We start from the raw sequence: 14,813 nt of genomic DNA, 5'->3' as shown, positions 1-14,813 counted from the left end.
ACAAACATCCTCCACTGAAGTCAACAAGAATCTCACTCTTATAAACTAATTCTTCTTTAAAAGCCAATTTCATAGCTTGCACATGATCCCAGTGTGGGAAGAGGTCACTAAGTTACCTGCAATGTATCGTATCTCTGGCAAACACATCATCAAATCCGGAAAACGGTTTGGCTGGTGCGGGTATTTGTACTCCGTGAAGTCCTGGCAGACGTACCAGTACCGCTTATTCAGCTGCTCCAGCTGGGAGGCGTTGGTCAGACCCCTGATGTCTGAAAGTGAATACAGTCAGAGTCATGAAAACATGTAAGAGCAGCAGACTCACACTCATTGCCATTTATTCTGGAAAGACAAATTGGTTGCTAAAACTCTAAGCTGGGTCCCTGCTTCAGAGGTCGGCTTCAGGTGCCCAATAGAACAAATACCAAAACTCTCATCTCCACTCCTGGTGTGCCCACATCATGGATGAGCTTTTACATATGTGTGCAAGTATAGGATTTCAGAATCACACAGAATCACCAAGGTTGGAAGAGACCTCAAAGATCATCAAGTTCAACCCGTCACCACAGACCTCATGACTAAACATTTCCTTCTATAAAAGGCCAGGAGGAAAACAGCTAATGTCCTAAGCTGCTCAGCTGCAGAGCTCAGTGGATGCTCCTGGAGATAGCAGCTCCAGCGACCTCAAATCCCTGCCTGCCTGGTGTAAAGCAGCTCTGTGTCAAGGTTTAGTCCTCACCAGGGATTCAGCATAATGCTTCCTCAGCCAGAAACACGTTGATTTCAACTACATCATCTCAGGTGAGGCAAGCACTCGACTCTATAATTCAAGGTACCATCATATTTCTCCCCACCTGCTTATGACTTATGTCATAGGAGCTTTATAAACTTGTCAACTATTTATTTTTAAATTTAACTTTGCCAAAGTCAGGCCACATACACAAATAAAAAACAGACATATCCAAGCTATCAAACTGGCAGGAGGGCCCACTGCCACCACTCAGCATGATCGATGGCATCGGCACGCTGCCGGGGTCCTGGGAAGGATCCAGCATGTGGAGCAAGGAAGCTGCAGGCCCGTGGTGTAGGCTCAGTGCTGTTAGACCATCTGACGGAAGAGGCATTTATCTACTGCCCCAAAGCTGACTTTTAAAAATAATCCTCAGGTATTTCACATAAAAAATTGCAAACTTCAACTAAAAATAAAAGAAGACAGGAAGTTAATGAAAATACATTTTGGAAAACAATGGAGACAGCTCGAGAAGTGCATTATCCAGTGTCAGGAAACTGCCCAGGGAAGCAAACCGGAACCTCAGCCCAGCACAGATTGAAGCGTCAGCACTATCTCCGCCTGGAAATGAGTGGGGGAGGACAGAGCCACAGCACATTTTCACAGACTGCAACTATCTTTCACAGTACAAAAGACGCTGGAGACATTTATTTCCAAAATTACAGCTGAACACTATCCACTCAGCATTCGCTTCTCAACAGTTTCCTTCATTTACAACATGAAGAAATGTCCTGGAGGCACCACAGATGCAGGGCCACAACAAATGACTGGCAAAGAGCATCTACAAGCAGTGGATTGAGACAATGTACAGGAGTGGAGACAAGGACAAGCACGATGGAGGACAAACCCAAGCTATTCCAAAGTATTTCAGCCTACTACAGTTGTCAGAAAACAACCAGGATCTCCTTACATGTTGAAGAACTACTCTGCATGGATTTAGAAATACCCAGAGTCTGGCAGCCAGCTTCAATACACTGGATAACCAACAGGAGGAAACAGTCCCTTCTCAGGCAGAATTCATTGCCTGCACATAAATACTGAGTTTGTGATTACTTTTCACATTGAAGAGTTAGCATTAGGTATAAAATGCAGGAGCCAGCTAGGTGACCTAAGTATACATCCTCAAGTTAAATATTTGAAAGAGTCAGAAGAGGGAGGGCTGGCTTTACAAATTCCATCTTTAAAGCAGAAAAATGAACAAATGCATTTTCTAGTTGGGGATCTTTGAAAGGTTGTTATGCAAATTGCCAATGTTTACTTAAAAAAAAGAATGCAAATTATCTGGTTTTAAAGTACTGTTTAGTTCATTGCCTAAAGAGTCACCTAAATCACGAATACTTTTAGGTGACACATCTTTGTCTGTTGAAAGGTTTCTTAGCAGCTGGTGAGTTACCGTTCACCCAAACCTTACCCAGAAAGGTTTCATCAGCTTTTCTGCTCTGTTCTTACACTGGGATTGGCACCCTTGGTACATATGCAAAATGACACACTTGATGCCTGTATTTAAAGGCACTAAAAATTATCTAAGCAAATATAGTATTTCCACCAGTGCCTCACTGCACAGCGTACGGTCTGCACGACGGCAAATGCACTGAGAGGTTTCAGAGCTCAAGGATCTTCATGGCTCTCTGTCCCCATTTCTCATCAGGGAAGCAAAGGCTGCTCAGACTTCTTGTTTCAGAGAATTTCTCCAGCAAGGATGATAACTCCTCTTTGTTGACTCACCTTGATTTAGGAAGTTGATGGCTTTCATGCACGCGTACTCCTCGTTGCTGACCTTCAGCTGGTTAAATTTGCGAAAAAGGTAGATCAGTCGCTCCATCACCTCCATGCCCTCTTCACTGAATCTGGAGGACAGAGATCACACATCAGCGTATAGAGGACATATTCTACACAACAAAGACAAGAAGCTTATTAAAATAACTTCAGAGATGTAAGCATCTTGCAAGAAAATTAAAAGGAATTGTCATCACAACTGCTTGCAGCCTGCTGGCACTATTAAAGCAGACGGAGGAAAATGACTCAGTTACAAACTTGACTGCTGCAGATACTTTAGCAAAAACCCTTTGATGATTCGGTTCATCACCAGCTCTGACAGAGGGAACAGCTTGATGGAGCCAGGAATGTGCAAAAACTTCCTGTGTATGGACACTGCTTTGGGTCTCTACACTTTTATCTCCTCAAATTTCAATGGGGATTTTATCTTCTACAGAATAAGATGAGGTTTCCATTGATACTTGTCTTACAGGACAGGAAAACATTCTGCAAGGTACCTGTTGTCCTGCCAGACAGACAGGTCAGTCAGTTTTCCCCTCTGCCTGGTGCATCTGTCTCTACATCTATCCACAGCAGCAAGCAGCTCACAGCCACATTATACAGCACTGCAGTCCTGATGGATGGTTTTTGCACTATAAAAAAGCATCTCTAGCAACTCTTGGAGTACTTCCCCCCAGTTCAGATAAGCATAGACTGTAAGGGATCCTCTGTTGGGTTCCACACCTGGCAGCCTGGAGTACCTCACCAGGTACAGCCACCCTCACTGCTGGAACTGTGCTGTTCACTGAAAACAAGCAGGATATTCCTCCTGAGCATCCACACTTGCCAAAGGAAGCCAGCACCAGGACGGGCAGGAGAGGGCAATGCTGATGCACAGGGAATGTAAATCTCCCCAAAATGTCCTGGGAAACTGCCTGATAGAAATGCTGTGGGTGCAGAACAAGGTGCTCCTGCTGGGATGCGTATTCATGAGTGGCACTCCATGTGTGCCCCATGGAAAAGGCAGGCAGAAGCAGAGCTGGAGGGCACAGAGGGCTGTCAGTGCCTATGGGCATGCTCTGGGACCATCCCGCACTTGACAACAGCCTCTCAGAACACCTCTCACAGCAAAACCCCGGTTTCAAAGAAACCTCATATTGCAAAAATGCTCAGAAGTGGGACAGAAGTGTTTAGGGAAGCTTCAGATGTGCTCTGGCATTGTACAGCACAAAGAATAAGAGCACAGTCAGAAAGCCATCTCTGAATAGAACAGAAATAGAACCTTTTTCACTGAATAGTACCTTATTTTGGCATATGTGTTTGTTTACTTCAAAGTTATTTGTAAAATGCATGGTGGAGTTTGACCTCAGATGAGTGAAAACAAGCTATCTGAACTCCAGGTCACTTCTTCAAGAAAGTAATATTGTAAGTGATGAAAGCCTTGTCAGCTAATCTAAAGTTGTACAAGTTTTCTTGCTCTCGAGTTGACATTAAAAATCTTGCAGGTGCAAGATTGCAAAGCTCAAGAAGTTAATGAGCACAAAGACCACTCAGTCGTCTGTTGGGTTTAATTGTTTTCAGAGCATGCACATTTTTACCAGCCACTCATCACTTCATAAATCCAGGAGAGCTCTTCTCTCATTCCTGAAGCTGAACTGTCTTACTTTTCTGTGCATACTTTCCTCCCCTTTTCAAACAAAGCTGTTCTGTTTTTCACAGCCCTATTTCTTCTCGAGGACTGACTCCTCCACACACTTTCCCTCACAGTTTACACCAGGCAAGTTTCTGGCTGGGAGTTACCGGGATCAGCTGGGGAGGAGGGGGAGGGAAGCGCTATCAGGAGTGCTGGGAGAGGTCAGGAATCTATTCATTTCATATTCATCGCCAGAAAAACAGCACAATAAAAGAAAACATTTGATCTAGCAGACAAACATAACATTTAGCCAGTGGTTAGAAGCAATTAAAACACAGGGGCTGGGGAGCTCATCCTGTGCCTTCACTCTTCACTTAGGCATTAGCATTGCTCTCATCATTTCTCTAAATAAGAGCAGAAGTTAACCCCACAGCACCAGGCTATCACAGCTCAGTGAGGTTTCTTCAACCAGCTGTGAGATCTAATGAGCTTTGGTTTGCAATCATTACTGATCAATGCCAGAGGAAACCTGGGCTCTTTGAGGAAATCCACAAGTCAAACACCTCTCCAAAAGAGCCTCTCTCAAATCTGAAGGGACTAGCTTTTCCACAGGTGCATTGGACAGGGTGACCAATACTCATGAACTATTCCACTGCCACCTGCAGACAGTCGAGCTATGACTGAACTACCATAAAGGCAACTGGGAGGGAGCCATGGAGCCTGAGACCTCTCATCTGTGCAACTTCCCACTAAATGGCTTTTGGGGTGAGCATTTTCCTGTGTTACTAATGACAATTAATGATACTTGAAAAGCTAAATCAGGAGAAGAGACTACAGAAACACTCTGCTCCCAAGAAGACCTATTTTCATCAATCACAGATCTTCTCTGAAGGACTTTGGAGGCGACCAGCTCTGAATTGCTGGTTTCTGAAGGGCGAGGATTCCTCCTTTGTCTTGTTTTCTTACCTCTTGCTCCTATTTATTGCAACCCCAAAATGAAACAAACACTTCTCTTTTGAGGCTCTGACCAGGACAGCAGGAACAAAAGCATGGCTGAATGCAGAACAAGTGCTATTGGAGTTTTCTATGCTCCTCGCAGGGAGCAGCACCAGATGCACGATGAATGGCCAGGCAGAGCAGCACCGCAGAGGAACCTGGCCCAGGAAATGAGACACCTGGGTCCAGCTCTCAGCTCCCCCACTCGCCTCCACCATGGTCTCAATCAGCCCCTGGGGCTGTCAAAAAGGACGCACAAAGGAACCTCAAGGAAGCATTCCGTACTGCAATTGCCGAGCACCACAGCAGAATTTTACCTCTCTGCTCATCAGACACATCTTGTGGTGACTCCTGCAGAACTGCCCAGCCTAGTGCAGGCAGAGCACAAACAGGGTGGTGCTAAGAGAGAGGCCAAGCAGTACTTTCTGCAAATCCTGTCTATTCTGCTGTAGTGTTGTTGAGACTGTGAGTCTGCTACCACACGAAGGATCTGTCTGGCACCAAGACTACAAAACAAAACACCCAAACCTAAACACAACACCCTGACCAAGATGATAAATGAAAGGCAGGTTCCTCAGAGCATCAGATAGCATGTGCTGCAGAAAAAACAAGAGCTAAGTTGCAACATCTTTAAATTTATGTAATCCAAACAATGAAATGGCAATTAATAATGAACACTTTGATAATACAGACAACCAGCTTTGTGAACAATTTTTCCACTGGCCCAAAGGGTTTTTAAATAAGACCTTCTGTCCTGTATCTCAGGGTTACCCAAAGTGTTGGTTAGTTTTACTCTCCTCATAAAAAAAGACAGTTTGTAGGGCTGTGCTGGAGGATGACAGCATTGCTACAAAAAATTCAAACAGCACCATGCACCTTCCTCTGCAAAAGGAACTTCTGAGCCAACACTGACTAACCATGGTGTACTTCCTAAGATCTAGAGAAGGAGAAGCCATCAAGAAGGCTTATTTCCTTACCCACAGGCTCAGCTCAACATCTCACCTGTGCAGCTCATCATCAGAGGGAGAGTACTTGGAGGTGACATCTGCAAGGTCACCAAAGATCTGCTTGCTGTAAACAGTCAGCGAGGAGAGCAGGATCAGCTCCTGCCATGTAGAGCTGAGCAGGCAGGTATAGTCCTTGATGGAGAGTTCACAGAAGAACGGCAGCTTCTTGATCCAAGCAATCTGCCTGAAAAGCAATTCATCCGCCAGACGACACAACAACGCAAACAGCTCTGCCTGAGTCACTTTATACCTGCAGGCAGAGTTAATATGAAGGCATAAAAACAATTAACAGCATTGAATGACATGATCTGACAAGGCACGTGAAAAGCAAGGCAAATTCCACAGGAATTCATGTTCAAGTGCCCAAAGTGCAAGTGCCCAGAGCGGCACCAGGCAGCAGGAGTCATGATGGCCAGCACCCAATGCCCAGCTAGCAGCTGTGAGGGAAGCCCCCCTGAAATGTGGGGTCACCCACCCAGTCAGCACCCAGCCTGCTGAGCATGGGACAGCATGGCCTTAGAGACAGCCCTGAAGCTCTCACCAGTGGATAAACTACCCAGCTTTTACCCACCCTTGTTTATTTTCCCAGCTATTGTACATATTGCTAGGCCTTCTATACAGCTAAGGCAGTCTCAGTACTGAAACCTACTGAAGCCACTCCTGCACAAGCTCAGCCTGGTCACATAGCCTGAAACTCCAAGGTCTGTGCGCACCAGCTGCAGCCCCAGGAAAGGGCATAAGCTACCCACAGGACAGCCTCTGGTTTGCTGCCTGCATGATGGCTTCACCTTCCCCAGGGGACATGGCTCTCTGCGCTGATCAGGCTGTGAATGCATACACCCAGCCGCCCCCCTGTCAGCAGCCCCTGCAGCACATCTGTGCTGATCAGGCTGTGAATGCATACACCCAGCTGCCCCCCTGTCAGCAGCACAAGCTGGAGCCCTGTGTGCATGCAGGGACAGCCAGACCCAAAGGACAAAGAGGAAGAGGCAGCTCTGGGCAGTCTCAAGCACCATGCCAGGCACACTTACCCGTCCTCGATGAGCATTGGTGTGCCAAGTGGCTCCAGGTCCTCTGCTGACACTAACTGATTGATGAGGCTGTGTGACTGGGGGTCCAAGCTGCGTGTCTGGGGGGGCATCAGAGCCGAGTGAGCAGAGTAGCTAAAAAGGTGCGGGAGGTACTGATAGTGCGTGGACACCGGCGTCCCGATGTACTGATCCCTGAGTGCAGCGAAGCCATTCAGCTCCACGGACCTACTGGAAAAGGAAAAGCTTTTCAATACACCCACTTGACTCATTACAGCTAGCTCCATCAGAAATGTTAATAAAAACAGGGAAAGAAAACAGAATGGGCAATGCCTGTATGTAAACCCTACAATGGAAATGAAGGTGAATGTGCAGAGCAGATACCTTACACCTGCCTCATGCTGAGACTGGCTCAGAGCAAGTTCCACCTAACAGAGATCTGGGAACTACTGTTGAGCAGCCATTTGGGTGTAAATCAGAAATCCAACTATCCAGAACATTTCTACCCCAACTTCCTTAAAGGGTCAGGATTTAAGACTGTAAATTCAGCATTTACACAGCCAGTGAACACAAACGTCTCCCAGCTTAAGATGCAAGTGAAGGCAAATGGAATGCAAATCTGAGATTCTCACCGTGTTCACAATCAAAGGCTGCATCAGCAGACCAGCACTAACAGTAACTGACATTAATAAAACACCATCAATTAGCAACCTAATGGAGTCATTCATTTTCAAAAGCTGAGCACAGTGCAGCTTATGCAGAGCGAACAGTGAAAGGTAATCAAATTCCCATAATCTGCAGAAAAAATATGAATATAAATTAAGAGACATAATTCAAATATGTTTAACTCAACACTGCCTTCTTTTTCATTTCACCTTCCAGCTCAACTCTTTTGAATCCAGTGGATGTCTTTCTTAAGGCACCATTGAAAATGGAAGAATCTGCAGCCGGCTCAGTTTACACAAAGATGCACTCACAATATATTCTTCCTGCATTGACGCAAAGTATCACCCAGGGAAAGACAGCCAAGATCACTGTACTACAAAGTTCTTCTAGCAGTCATTCCCACCTTGAAGATGGAGTAGAAACAGGTGAAGGCTGGTTGCTCTCAGAAACTCCATTTCCAGGGGAACTATGGTCGCTGTCTCCATTGTTGCTCCATGACATGTTTGCCTCTCCCTCAAATTCTTGCCCAGACATAATTCTCTCAATCTCTTCCTCTGATATCTGTCAAATAGAGGATCACAATGGTTACTTCAGCTGAGAATAAAGCACAGCCTCTGTACCTGAACACCTTGACTGCACCACCACATCCAACAGAACTGAAAGCACCCTGCACCAGGAGAAACATGTTGCTGCTTCTGCAGGTATCACATCTTTATGTTTAACAACAGACCTGAAAAATCCTATTTACAGCTAATAGCGGTGACCTCCAGTGCCTGCAGTATAATTCAAGTGATGATAACACAGCAGACAGGAATGGACATGTGAAAAGATTATGTCAAATACACACAGCAATGAGCCATAAATCAGCGACTGTCACACAGTGAAAAACCTGGGAGTAACTGAGGCCAGTTCATCAGGAACATCACTCAGTACTCAGCAGAGGTAAAGGTGGGGTAGGCTCTAGTTTGATAAAGCAATTGAGAGAGACAAGGTGACACATATAAAATCAGTCAGGAAAACCTTCACAGAGAATCATTGTTCCCTATTTTTCCCCAGATAAGAACCAGATGTCACCCAAAGGAGTAAAAAGCGTCTAACACTTAAACCAAGTGTTGGAGAGTAATACATACAGGAAGCTAAAATGGACTTTAAAAAAAAACATATTAAAACATTAATTCACTGAAGTATAAAGTTTCCAAAAAGAGCTTCTGGAGAAATGTTACATTGGAGGGGAAAATGCAACACTGAAGTTTTGGGGCTTTAAAAAAATTCTCTGTGTGTCCCTTGACAGGGCTGTGACAGAGTATGGGAAGATTTTGAGTTACCATGATGTAAGAAAGTGCAGTGAACTATGAACAACATTTTCAAGAGCCAAACATAGCTTAGACAGTTTATTCTTGTCTTGCAAAAGTGTCATAAACACTCTAGATATGAATCTGAAGAGGGCAACAGTGAAATAATCTCACCCTAGGAAGCAGAGTTGATGGCATAACCTATGTCCAGTACTGACCTTTCACCAAGTCTCAGCTGAGAAGGATTTAGAATAGAATAGAATAAACCAAACCAGGTTGGAAGAGACCTTCAAGATCATCGCGTCCAACCCATCAACCAATCCAACCCACCTAAACAGCTAACCCATGGCACCAAGCACCCCATCAAGTCTCCTCCTGAACACCTCCAATGATGGCGACTCCACCACCTCCCCGGGCAGCCCATTCCAATGGGCAATCACTCTTTCTGTATAGAACTTCTTCCTAATATCCAACCTGAACCTCCCCTGGCTTGCCAGGCTGCTGTTCTACCACAGCTACACTGCTCACAGAGCCAGTAAAAATTGCTACCTGGCCAGAAATGAAATGTTTGCTCTTCAATAGACCCACCTAGGCTTTAAGATTCAGTAACTAATGCTGTTATAAACATGACGTTTGCAAACAGCAGAAAATCTTCTATCACTAAGTAAGAGATTTTTTTTTATTGCTTGAGCTAGGCTGATGCTGACCACAGGCATGGCTGCACTGTCCAGTTCTTGCCTCCTCCTCAATTCACCATGGAGAAGCACATTGAGCAGGCAGAACCTTTCATGGCTTCTCATGGTTCAGTTTCGGACTGGGGCGAGCAGTCTCATTCACAGACACACAGAGTCACAGAAAATGCTTTTTGTTATTCCTATTTTATGAAAATAAATAGTAAACTTTTAAAAGTCCTCTTTCCTAGAAGCAAACTGGAAATGGCCATCATTCCTCATGTGTGCAGGACAAGCTGTTGTGCTGAATTACCTTGTGCTTTACAAGACATCTCCAGACAAGCTGCGCCATCAATCAGGCAGACATTTACTGGGTGCCCTGCTTGCAACAACTGAAGGAATTGCAGCAGGCAGCCTGTGAGATTTACTGGGAGCTGCAAGGGATGGACGTCCTTGTGCTGCTCACAAAGGACAGAGTGTTATGATGGCCACAGACTGCCCATGTATTCATGCAGACACCCCAGGACTGCGCCATGTCCCCTCTGGGGACAAGCAAGCACCGAGCTTTATTTACAAATCTGCAGTTCGTGACACATGCCTAGCACTTGTGGAGAGTCAAAGCCCTGCTATGCCAGCAGAAGGCACAGGCAGGGCTGAGAAAGGCTCAGTAAGATGAACCCTGACCCCATCTCACTCTGAGCTGCTGCCATGGTCAAAACCAACCACCTACAAGGTGTGTGCCAAGGCCAAGAGAACAAAACTTGAGGGAACCACAGAGAAAGAACTGGACATGCTCACCTGGACAGGTCCGATGCTTTTGTTTCTGCCTCCTGGCATGCCATCCTCTCTGATTGCTGAAAGAAACCAACCAAACCTTGGTGAGGAAGGCTACCATTGGGTATTCCAGAAACACAGAAGGTAAATCATTAATGCATAAAGATAACACATCAGCATTTTGAAAACATATAGCTGTCTTTTTCAAAATTCATTTTGTTCATCAAAGCAGTTTGCACAGACACCTCCTGTGCTTTCCAGAGCACCCGAGAGCTCGAGCAGTGCACACCAACATCCTCACCCCAAAGGGCATAAACACATCAATGGAGCTACAAGCGTTACTCAAAGTTTAGCATTTCTTGGTGTGATCCTTGGATGAAGGCAATGAAGAAATAGCAATCCTTTAGCACAATTCCAGGATAATTTCAGAGATGGCACACAGAAAGCAAAGCCACTTCACCTCTAGAAAAATACACAGGGAATACCCATGAGTGCTTGGAAAGAGGTGCCAACACTAGGGTCTCTATCTCCACAGCCTGCAGCCCTGTGAACCACTTGTGAGCCAGGCTCCACCTGGAGAGACATTGACCAGTGCTGCCACAGCACTGGTAACCACCACCAGCACTATCGCTGCTGAAGGTCTGGTCTCCTACAGCTCTGAGAGATGTTTTATCCAGCTGGCTGCATGCAAAGCAGTCGTTTAAAATTTAAGCTACCAGAGCAAGCTGTGCAGTTTCATTGCAGAAGGGCAGCTGAGTGTCTCATTACAGCAGCTACCTTTTTAAGGCTCTTTAAACAATTTCCAGAGAGCTTCAGTGAAGTCCAATAAAGGGCATTATCCTGGAGCTGCTTCTCTACCTTCCTCTTCCCTCTTTATTGGCAGAGCAGCTCTACAGAAGCCAGCAGCAATTGAGGAGGTCCTCGTGTGCCTCCCCTCCTGGGCTGGGTCCCTCTCTTTAGCAGGTTCCAATCTTTTTCCCACTGAGACCTGGCTGGACTTGGCAGGAGGCTCTTCCCAGCTTCAGAGTGACCTTGCTGCTGCCGGCCAGCGTCACCCTGCTGGGTACACAGGGCTGACACAGAGGCTCTTCTGAAGCAGAAAATGACACCAAATTTAAGGAAAAATTTCTGTACTAGGAAACTTTAGATATCCTCAGCTCAAATAATCCTCATCTGCTGCACTTGTAACTCAGGGTTTACTACACACGCTGGGTCAGCCACGGCTTCTGTGGCAAGGCAGAGTGATGCACACCCTGCATGTGGACCTAAACTGCACATCACTGAATCCCAGTCACTGAGTCAAGCAATGCAAATCACCACACAGCAGTGCCTTGATGATTTACAGCTCCACCAGCCCATGACCTGCAGCACAGTGATGTCTGTGACACTATGTTACGAGGTCAGCAATACCATTCCAATCCTTCTAACACAAACTCCCTATCAGCTCCACAGAACAGCAAGGGTTTTTATTTAAAAAGCTGGGTAGCATTCCTTCAGCCACACTGGAGAAGTCACAAATGTGGGATATAAACCACTTGTGGTAACCTTTTACATCACCAAATCTCTACAGATACAGCAAGACAACACACTCATCTTAACAAACTATTTCCTATGAAAGCTCTTTCCAAAACTCAGCATTTTCTCATTTGAAAAGTGAGACTGATGCAAAACTACAACACTGTGGTTGGCTCTCTCTTCATCCTTCTAGTTACCTCTAACTTCATGGAACTACAGTGACAGTTTCCCAATTTGGGGGCAATTTCTCTAGTTTTCCTAGATAACTGCTAATGGTGATTTTAAAATCTTGCCAGCCATTATGTCCATTGCAAGCCATGGACTTAAGTTGTCTTGGTCTTTTGAGTTCAAACTGCAATTATAGCAGACACTGGATTGATCACAGGATGCTAGGGGTTGGAAGGGACCTCTGGAGATCTGTGTGTCCAACTTATGCCTATGACATTTCACAGAACACCTTGTAAAACCTGCCTCTGCAGAGTTCACAACTCTTCTTAGCTAGAGACAATGCTGGCGTCCTCAGGCTGGTCTTTGCTCTCTGGTGGCCTTCTACCATGCACCACGAGCACAGCTGTAGCTTCTTTTTCTGGCTCCTGTCTTCTCAGGAGAGCTGCCCTCCCTGCTGAACTGGTTTGATGAGCTGCCTTTCAAATTGGCAACACTTTGCTGAGGGCAGTACTTTGGATGAACTCCTGCACTCTGAACTCCAACCTGTAAAACCTTTAAGCCCTGTGTGCTAAGAGGTGTCAGTAGTTTGGCTGTGCAGTGGGTGTCACTTAAACCAGAGCTCTACCCAAGCGTTCCTACCTTAAATGGAAGAAGAAAACCCCACACTTGGGAAGTGCTCAGCACTGCCTCATGTTTGCTGCAATACCTGACTTGGGTATCAGCAGAGACAAGCAGATGCTCTTCTGCAAAGCCTGTGAACCAGCACTATTCCCTGCTGTCCATAGCTTGATATCTAAACTCCTCCATCTCCCAGATCATTCACAGGTACACTCGAGATGCTTCTTCTAAATGGGACTTTTCAAATTCTTGCTGGCTGCATAACCTAGCCAAGATCTGCAAGAAAATGCAGTCATGTTTTTGCTGGTGCTCTATCAAAAAAGACTTCAAGAGACCAAATGGTTCCAAAACACAGATGCACCTTCCAGAACAGCTATCTCAGCACAGGGCATCATGAGCCATAGAATCACAGGCCATTTAGGTTGGCAATGACCTGCAAGATCATTGAATCCAACTGTTAAAAGCCACATCATTCTGCCCCCAAATGACAGATAATCTCCTCTGAGCTGGTTTTAATTCACATGCCGAGCTCTGTGCCTCATCTCAATTAAAAAGTAACGGCAACTTTACAATTCAACAACACAATCATGTGAGCACTATGGTAAGATGAACACGCTCCTTAACCCAGCGCAGGCTGTTTGCTGAAGAAAGAAGGGCGGGCAGCGGGCGGGCACTACAGGCAGGCGGGAAGGCAGCAGGCTGCGAGTCGGCCGGCAGGTGGCGCTCCGCCCCCGCGGGTGAGCCGCGAGTGCTGCCGGCACCAAACGGCGGGCAACAGGAGGGAGGGCGGCGGGCAGGAGGGCAGCAGGTAGCAAGAAAAGACAGCGGGCAGCACAGCTGTGTGCAGGCAACTGGTTGGCCACTCCAGACAGAATAGTATGTCCCTGGTTCTCTTGACCTGGAGAGCCCAGAACTGGACACAAGCCTACAGATGTAGCCTCACTAGGGCAGAGTCGAGGGGCAGAACCTCCCTCAACCTGCTGGCCACCCTTTCTTAATGCACCCCAGGACACCGTTGGCCAGCCACAAGGGCACACTGCTGGCTCATGGGCCAGCAGCACTCCCAGGTCCTTCTCCACAGAGATGCTTTCTAGCAGGTCAACACCTCACCTCTACTGGTTCCTCTCCACATGCAGGACCCCACACTTGCTCACCACTTACAAAACACTGAGCAGCACACACTAGGTTCATGCTTAAGCGAACCTGACCAGTACTTCTGGTCACCCAGAACCATGCTTCTCAGGTCAAAGATTACCAGGAACTAGCCTGTCTTCCCCAGCAAATAAAACTCCCAAAGATAATTTGTAATCAAAGCAGTCAGGAGATAAGCTTTCCATCTCAGACCCAAGATACATCTTCTAAGGAAGATCCTGGTGGATTTGCAGTAAATTTATGGAAGTTTTAGTGCTTCTGACAGGCGGCTTTTGTATGAATGATGACACTAAAGGCAATAATAGCAACGTTTAAAACACAAGATGACACTTCTGTTTGGTGACTAGGGAGGATCTCCTTGCCATCCCACCTGCATGTCCAGGAGGGAGCACCAGAAGCCTCTGTGCTACAGCAGCACCCATTCCTCCTCAGACTTCGGTCTGTCATCTTTAAACCAAGAAATCTCTGCTTTTAACAGACAACCACATTTTCAGAGACTAAAAAGGCAAATGACTGGAGTAAAGATTAGAGAGATATGATACTGAAATAAATCCCAGTCTATTTTTAATTATTCATTTCTGTGCTACTTGAGATTTCCCATTCTGAATATGATACTGCAGCATTTCATCATGCACACATCAGGACTAAGGAGTGGCTGTCCCTAACCCAGATGGCACATGTCTCCTTAGTGATCTTGAAGCTAACAAAACCTTCTTTGGCATTCCCACATGTCACTGTTGGTAGCTACATG

At 46.0% G+C, this 14,813-nt stretch overlaps 1 protein-coding gene across 4 annotated transcripts in view; it reads right to left on the bottom strand.

Annotated features, from left to right (window-relative positions):
* Nucleotides 1–14,813, bottom strand: part of NR6A1 (nuclear receptor subfamily 6 group A member 1) — an 89,739-nt gene that overhangs the window by 7,616 nt on the left and 67,310 nt on the right. For 3 of the 4 annotated variants that reach the window (XM_068155755.1, XM_068155757.1, XM_068155758.1), the window contains 6 exons: nt 10,634–10,689; nt 8,276–8,433; nt 7,210–7,437; nt 6,174–6,428; nt 2,513–2,634; nt 117–269 (listed from right to left, as the gene is read on the bottom strand). In XM_068155755.1, coding sequence (XP_068011856.1) covers nt 117–269; nt 2,513–2,634; nt 6,174–6,428; nt 7,210–7,437; nt 8,276–8,433; nt 10,634–10,689 — 972 coding nt within the window. The remainder of the gene's footprint in view (nt 1–116; nt 270–2,512; nt 2,635–6,173; nt 6,429–7,209; nt 7,438–8,275; nt 8,434–10,633; nt 10,690–14,813) is intronic. The other variant, XM_068155756.1, reaches the window with a different exon arrangement.

Source organism: Melanerpes formicivorus, unplaced genomic scaffold, assembly GCF_026170545.1.
Source record: "Melanerpes formicivorus ecotype bairdi unplaced genomic scaffold, bMelFor1.0.p_v2 SCAF_33, whole genome shotgun sequence".
Lineage (NCBI taxonomy): Eukaryota > Metazoa > Chordata > Aves > Piciformes > Picidae > Melanerpes > Melanerpes formicivorus.
Note: the sequence above shows the minus strand (reverse complement) of the source record. Positions and strands in the feature narration are given on the sequence as shown.